This window comes from Solanum lycopersicum, chromosome 3 (genome assembly GCF_036512215.1).
Source record: "Solanum lycopersicum chromosome 3, SLM_r2.1".
Taxonomy (NCBI): domain Eukaryota; kingdom Viridiplantae; phylum Streptophyta; class Magnoliopsida; order Solanales; family Solanaceae; genus Solanum; species Solanum lycopersicum.
Genome location: NC_090802.1, coordinates 4,709,341 through 4,717,060, shown reverse-complemented (window position 1 = coordinate 4,717,060; position 7,720 = coordinate 4,709,341). Strand labels below are relative to the sequence as shown.

Sequence of the window (7,720 nt, the reverse complement as noted above, 5' to 3'; positions counted from 1 at the left end):
TTAGGGTTTAGGGTTTAGGGTTTAGGGTTTAGGGTTTAGGGTTTAGGGTTTAGGGTTTAGGGTTTAGGGTTTAGGGTTTAGGGTTTAGGGTTTAGGGTTTAGGGTTTAGGGTTTTTTTTTTTTTTTTTTTTTAGGGTTTAGGGTTTAGGGTTTAGGGTTTAGGGTTTAGGGTTTAGGGTTTAGGGTTTAGGGTTTAGGGTTTAGGGTTTAGGGTTTAGGGTTTAGGGTTTAGGGTTTAGGGTTTAGGGTTTAGGGTTTAGGGTTTAGGGTTTAGGGTTTAGGGTTTAGGGTTTTTTTTTTTTTTTTTTAAATTGACCCTTGTAGTGGGTCAGGGGCTTAGCAACACCCCCAGGCCTTAACATATATCAAAAACAAAATATTACAAGAAGGGGGGCATTTACCTTACCTTCTACTATTTGGTAGGAATGTAATTGACACATCTACTAAGATAGTCAATTCATCCTTATACAATAAGATGCAAATTAGAAAAAGATAACTAGAGAGGACTCCTCTCCTAATACATTTTCTAAAAGCATAAATGAGGGAGACTCTCCCCTTACATGGATAATGAAAATAGTAAACCTATTCTATCAACTATTCTAAACAGTCAATGGATAAGTTTAATGACATTTGTATTCCTATAAAATTGTAATAAAAGAATTTTTATGGAGGCTGTTTGATTCTCTTGAGTTTCCTTCTTCTAAAGTTTTGGATGCCCATCTTCTCCAATAAATAGCTTCCACGAATAGCTCCCTTGAGTTGTCTTGTGGCATAAAAGTGTTGAAGAGTTTCCAGATTGTGGCTCCACTTTGACAGCATGTCTGCAGTACCATTGGCTTCTCTATATATATGCCTGCACTTAAAATGATCCAATTTTCTACCTATATCTTGAATTTGTTGTAATGTGTGTTGATATCTCCATGGAATTGATATTGTATTGCTTATCCATTTATATAGAATTTCAGAATCGACCTCTAATATTATGTTTCTGTAACCATGTTGTTCACACCAATGCAATCCATATCTTGCAGCCTCCATCTCTGCAATGTTATTAGTGCCTAATCCAAATGGTATTGAAAATGCATAATGTAAATTACCTTTGTGATCCCTTAGTATGCCTCCTCCTCCAATCTTCCCAGAATTTGGGAGTGCACTTCCATCAGTATTAAGTTTGTATATACCTTCTTGTGGTTTGTTCCAGCTAACCATTATCACACTTATTTGTTGTTGACATTGTTCAACAATATTAATTAAACTGTACCAGCTATGTTGCCATGGAATATTTGGATGAGATACTTGAATGATCTGCATAACATCTTTAAAAATACCATATTGAACTCTATGGATACTTGATTTCTTATCACCATATTTCACAGCACATCTATTTTTCCACAAATGCCAGCAAATAATATTAGGTAAAACAGAAGTAACTAATTTATAAACCTGATTTAGAGAGGGTAGATTCTTCCAATATAATAACAAGCTTCTTAAATCATTAGTAGTTTGTATTGCTCCAATTGGATCAGTATAATATTTCCATATATATTTAGCAAAGTTGCCAGTGATCAAAATATGTTGAATATCATCAGTGCCCTTTTTATAACAGCAATAAAATTCTTCAGCAACTTTCCCAAACTTTTGTATTGTTTCATTTGTTGGAAGTTTACCTCTCAAGGCTCTCCAAATAAAGAAAGCTATTTTAAAAGGTATTTGTTTATGCCACACACTGTTATTAATAATATCTTTAGGTTTCTTCTTTCTAATGATTTCCCAAGCTGAAGCAATAGTGAATTGTCCATTCTCTGTAGGAGTCCAAATAGCCTGATCATCTATGTCTATTTTATACTTGAAATGAGTTTGTAATACCTGAGGTACCAATATTGGTGGAACATGTTGCCTAATTTGTCTTTCATTCCACATACCATTAATAAGAAAATCAGCAACAGTTTTGTTATTAAGGCTAGAAATATTAATACACAGATTAGCTAGGCTATCATTTCCTAACCAATTATCCCACCAAAAGCTACAAGAACCAGACTTAATATTCCATCTAATATAAGATTCCACATTCTGTCTATTTCTAGTGAAATATCTCCAAACCAAGGAGTCTCCAGTATCATACTTTTTAGACACAGGGTTGGCTCTTTTGCAGTATTTAGCTTTAAGGAATTTGCTCCATAAGGAATTTTTAGTCCTAAATTCCCACCAATGTTTATATTGGAAAGCTGTGCATATATCATGAAGACTTCTTACACCAATACCACCTTCATTAATTGGATAAGCTAGAGTTTCCCAAGATGCCCAATGGTATTTTTTGCCATCTTTATCATTACCCCAAAAGAAATCAGCAATCACTTTGTGAATTTGTTTTAGAATAGTTTTAGGAGGGGATACAGCAGCTAAAATATGTATTGGAATAGACTGCAATACATGTTTCACTAGAATAACTTTGCCTCCAAAATTTAGGATTTTAGTTTGCCATCCAGCTATTTTCTTAATAATCTTTTCCACAATATTAGAGAAATAGATAATCTTTTGACACCCAATGTATAAAGGACAACCAAGATATGTAATAGGGTTGTGCTGTATACAAAAACCAGTTTCATTTTTTATATTATCTATAATATCTTGAGTAGTTTTATCAGTAACCATAAAGAAACTTTTATCTTTATTTACCCTTTGATTAGAAGTCAATTCATATTTCCTAATTGTATTCATTATAATCTGTAAAGAACATCTATCAGTAGATGTAAAAATGATAATATCATCAGCAAAAGACAAATGATTAATCTGAGGCCCTTTGCTATCCATCTGGAAACCAATATAATCAGGATTATTATAAAGAGAATTAAGTTGTCTAGAAAAAACCTCAGCACCTAAGATAAATAGTGCTGGGGATAAAGGGTCACCTTGCTTTAAACCTCTAGTAGAATGAAAGAATCCATGTCTTTTACCATTAATCACCACTGAATACCAATTGTTGCTCATAATTCTCCAGATTCTGTCAATAAACTCTTCCCCAAAACCCATTTTTCTTAACACTAAACAGGTATAAGTCCAAGAGACCCTGTCATAAGCTTTGATCATATCAAGCTTAATAACCACATTCTTTCCTTCCTTAGGTAGCTTTATACCATGAATAACTTCCTGAGCTAACATAATATTTTCAGAAATACTTCTTCCCTTCACAAATCCTGACTGATTTTCTGAAACAAGGAATGGTAATATAGGAGCCAGTCTAGTACTAATAATCTTAGAAATAATTTTATTAGTAAAATTACTAAGACTAATAGGCCTAAAGTCTTTAAGTTTGGAAGGGTGTTCAATTTTAGGTAGAAGGATTAGGCATGAGTGAGTCATGTACTTAGGCATTTCATAACCATTAAAGAATGCTTGTACTGCAGCTAGAAGGTCATCCTTAATTATATCAAAGCAACATTGGTAAAATTTTCCACCAATGCCATCAGGTCCAGGTGCAGAATGAGGATTCATATTCATTACCACCTTCCTCAATTCTTCCTCATTAGGTATTCTCTCCAAATCAGAATTCTGTTCTTTGGTAACCAACTTAGGAATACAATGAAGATGTTCCTCATTAATTTTATCAGCACTTCCATTGAAAATATTTTTATAATAATCACAAGTTTCTTTAGCTATATTTTCCTCTCCTTGGATCCATCCACCCTTCTCATCCATAATTTTGTGGATAAACATTCTCTTCCTTTTACCTCTAATAACAGCATGGAAGTATTTAGAATTAGCATCCCCTTCTTTTAACCAGTGTAATTGAGTTTTTTGTTGAAGAATGGCATGTTCTAATTTCAAATATTTAATATACTGAGCATTACTAGCATATAACTTCTCTCTGTTTCCCTGACTATTATTCATGATATAGTTATCTTCAGCCTCTTTAACCCCTTTTTCATATTGTTTTACCTTCTCAAAAATATCTCCATATTCCTTTTTTGACCATTCTCTCAAAGTGTTAGTTAATCTTTTCATCTTTGTATGTAAAATCCACATAGGGTTACCAACAGCATTCTTTCTCCAACACTTTTCAACTGTATGTAAAAAAGTGTCATTCTCAGTCCAACAGTTGAGGAACTTAAAGTATTTAATCACAGTCTCTTTGGTCTCAATGACTTCCATTAATAAGGGGCAATGATCTGATCCCACAGAAGGTAAATGAGTAATGTTGGTAGAGGGCATTTTATCAAGCCAGTTATCATTAACCAGGCCTCTATCTAACCTCTTCCAAATCCTAGAACCATCTTTTCTATGATTACACCATGTGTATGGCTGACCACTATATCCCATATCTAACAGACCACAAGAAGCAATAACATCAATAAATTCCAGGCTTTTATTAATATTGTACTCTCTACCTCCCAGTTTTTCCTGAGTTGAAGAAATAACATTAAAATCTCCTAAAATACACCAAGGATACACTGTTGTAGACCATCTTAGCATACTATCCCAAAGAGGTTTCCTCAAAGAATCTTTACATTTTGCATAAACATAAGTCATAAGAAATTTTTCACTATAACCCTCATAACTAATTTCACAAGTAACCTGTTGTTGATCACTCTCTAAGATGTTACAAGTTACCTCATTAGACCAGAATATCCAAATTTTGTTGTTAGGATTACAGTACCCCTTATTCATTAAAAGCTGTAATTTATAAAATTCCAGTTGAGATTGATTAATAAAAGGCTCTAAAATTGCAATCATAGCAAGATTATGAATTTTCCTAAGATTAATAAGTCTTTCCAGAGCACCAAATGTATTGATGCTCCTAGCATTCCAACAGATCACCTTAAACATCAAATACCTCTACTTCTAGCTCTAGTATTAGGTTTACTAATGCTAGCATTTTTATTTTGTTTTAATAATTTTCTACCTCTTGGAGAAAGACCCTGTTTACCAGTGACATCCCTAATTTCATCCATATTAGAGTTATCTAGCAAAGGGTCTTTTTGAATTTGATGACCAGTACTTATTTCTCCCCCAGGTTCAATGCCTTCCTCTAAGGATTGAGTATCAACATACTCATCCTCTGAGTCAGGTTCCTTATATTCATCAAGGATCTCACCTTGAGGCTTATTAGGTTCATTGACAGGATTAGAAGTAGTACCAATCTTATTACTAGTCTGTAAGGAATTATGAGGATTAGTTTTATCAGGGGGAATTTTGTCTTGTGTGAGATTCTGATCACTAAGTTTACCTTTGCCTTTATCTAATCTAGATAGATTAGATTTTATTGTCTCCTGACCAATCCCATCCTCACCTCCATCAGCTACACCAACATTAATAACATCAACATTAAGGGGTGCAGGGGAAAGAGTTATAGCATGAATACCTGATCTGGTGATTTTCTCTTGTTGATCACCAGTTTGTTTATCCTTTTGTTTCTTTTGTTTATTGCCTTCAGTAGTATAAGTAGACTGATGTCTATCTTCTAGATCATTATGTGTCTCCATTTCTTTGTCTGCAGTATTAAATTCCTGTATCTCCAAATCAATATAAGTGTTTTTAGTAGGAAAAGGAACAATACCTGTCTGAGTTTGTACTTGTTGTGTTACAACTCTATTGACATTGAATCTAACTTGCTGAGATTGATTCCTTCTCTTTTGTATCTGCCATTCCTCTTGTAATGGTTGTTGTTGATTGTCTTGAGTTTGATAACTTTGTTGGATATGGTCCAGCTCCCTTATATCAGTTTCTACACCCTTATGACTCTGTAAATCTTCATGATTATGATAAACAATGTCCTGCTTATCTTTGTTTTTGTTTACATCTTTTTTCTTTTTGTTTTCAACATCCCTTTTTTTTATAATACAAACAGTTTCATTGTGACCTTGATGCTTACAATAGAAACAGTAGTCAGGGATATTGTCATACTCAATTTTTTGCCATCTTCCATCAGTAATGTCCTCACCAATATATCCCATCCATATATGGGAAGGTCTGTCCCTAGTTAAGTCTACTTGAACCTTCACTCTAGCCTGGCTACCCCTTGTTTTGTTAATAGAAGCTGAGTCTAAATATAATACTCTACCAATAGGGGATAGAAGACTAGTAATAAACTCCTTGTTATAGCAATGCCAAGGTAATTCAGGTAGGGATATCCAAATGGGGACTAAGGGAGTCTCTTCATCAGGCTTGAAATTTGGAGTCCAAGCCTGAATTCTCATTATTTGACCAGCAATAGTCATTCTCTGTTTTGTCCACACCATATTATAGTCCAATTCATTGTCTAAATCTATATATACATGTCTAGAATTAAAGTGTGCAATCTTAACCCCCCCAGATAGTTGAGTTTGAAGGATAAAATTCTTTCTAATAAGCTCTAATTTAGGCATTGTATAGATGAATTTTCCAATCAATGTAAATTTACAGGTTGAAGCCAATTCTTTAACAATTTCATCCTTAACATAAAGGACAGCTGGTAGACCTTGCTTGGTGGTAATCTCAGGCTCACTCAAAGTAATACTCACACCCTTTTTAGATTGATTAAATCTAAGTCTATCTGCATAGGTTTGAACTACAGTGTATGGGGCTGGTTCTTGTGCCTGATCTTTCATGGCTGCTTTATCATTATTTGCTACTGAATAATCAGTCTTACCTGCTACATTTCTGTTTATATTTCGATCAAAATTGGTAGTTATTTTAGGAAAATTCAACTGATAATTTTGAGTTCCAACTGGTTCCACATTCAATCTAATATTTTCTATCACATTTCTATCAGTATTGGAAGTAATGATAGTAGTATTACCTTGATTGTTCCCCTGTTTCTTGTGTAATTCAGTTGAATGCGCAACTCCTTGATTATTCTGAGTAGGGTTAACATCAATTGTTCTCGAGCCAAGATTCCTTGGATTAATATTTGCAATTTGTTGATGTTGTTGATGTACATCCCTGTCTTTGTTCAAATTATCCATGCGACTTTGAGAGTGGATTGAAGGGATATACTGTTGATTACCTTCAATTTGACGAATCTGTGGTTCCACCATCCCCATTCCTTGTCGAGAATTTCGCCCTTGCGATACGATCTTCTCAATTTCTTGTTGCTCATCATCTTTTGTTCCCTCAATCTGTTGATAATGTAAGTCACGACCTAAAGATGATTCCCCAATATGAATTTCTTGTCTAGAATCCACATATCGTTCTCCCCCTCCGTCCAAACCTTGTTGAATCTGTGTATCAAGACTTCGAGATTCCCTTTGAGATATTTCCCCAGAAATCAATTGTTGTCGAGAAACTTCCAATCGACTAATCTCAGATCTTGATTTCGCTAACTCCAACTTTTGCAGTTTCGCCGCCTCTATCGCATGCAATTTCGCCGCTTCCATCACTCGCGATTTCGCTTCTTCTATCGCCAACAACTCGACCATTTCCAGATTCGACTGATCCTCTACCATTATTATTTCCCCCGTCGTTCCAGTAGTGTTTCGATGTTTCTCAGTATTTCGACGGATTTCATCCATCTCCGCTTCTATCGTGGCCATTTGGATCGCTTCTTCTCGCAAATGTGAAGAAGCAGAAGATGATCCATCCGCCGCTTCATTGCTTTGTGACTGCGCTGTAGGATTTTCCGCCTCTACCACTGGATCTGGCGGACGGAATCTTGCATCGGACGGATTGCCAGTCATTACAAACACGATTTGCTAATCAAAATCACCAATTAGCAGCGACAAACCCAGATTGCATTAAAATTTCT

At 34.9% G+C, this 7,720-nt stretch overlaps 1 protein-coding gene across 1 annotated transcript; it reads right to left on the bottom strand.

Annotated features, from left to right (window-relative positions):
- Nucleotides 1-663: 663 nt before the first annotated feature.
- LOC138347337 (uncharacterized) lies at nucleotides 664-7,652 on the bottom strand. The gene is made up of 2 exons (XM_069295457.1): nucleotides 4,901-7,652; nucleotides 664-4,319 (listed from the first exon to the last, which is right to left on the bottom strand). The coding sequence occupies exons 1-2, from the start codon at nucleotides 7,650-7,652 to the stop codon at nucleotides 664-666; spliced, it is 6,408 nt and encodes a 2,135-aa protein (XP_069151558.1).
- Between the last annotated feature and the right edge of the window lie 68 nt (nucleotides 7,653-7,720).

Bases quoted from the DNA above. Each gene is read 5' to 3' on its own strand.
- LOC138347337 (XM_069295457.1), bottom strand. From the start codon at position 7,652: ATGACTGGCAATCCGTCCGATGCAAGATTCCGTCCGCCAGATCCAGTG. The intron at 4,320-4,900 runs GTAGAAAATTAT...GTGGTCTGTTAG, and splicing joins ACAGGGTCTTTCTCCAAGAG to ATATGGGATATAGTGGTCAG.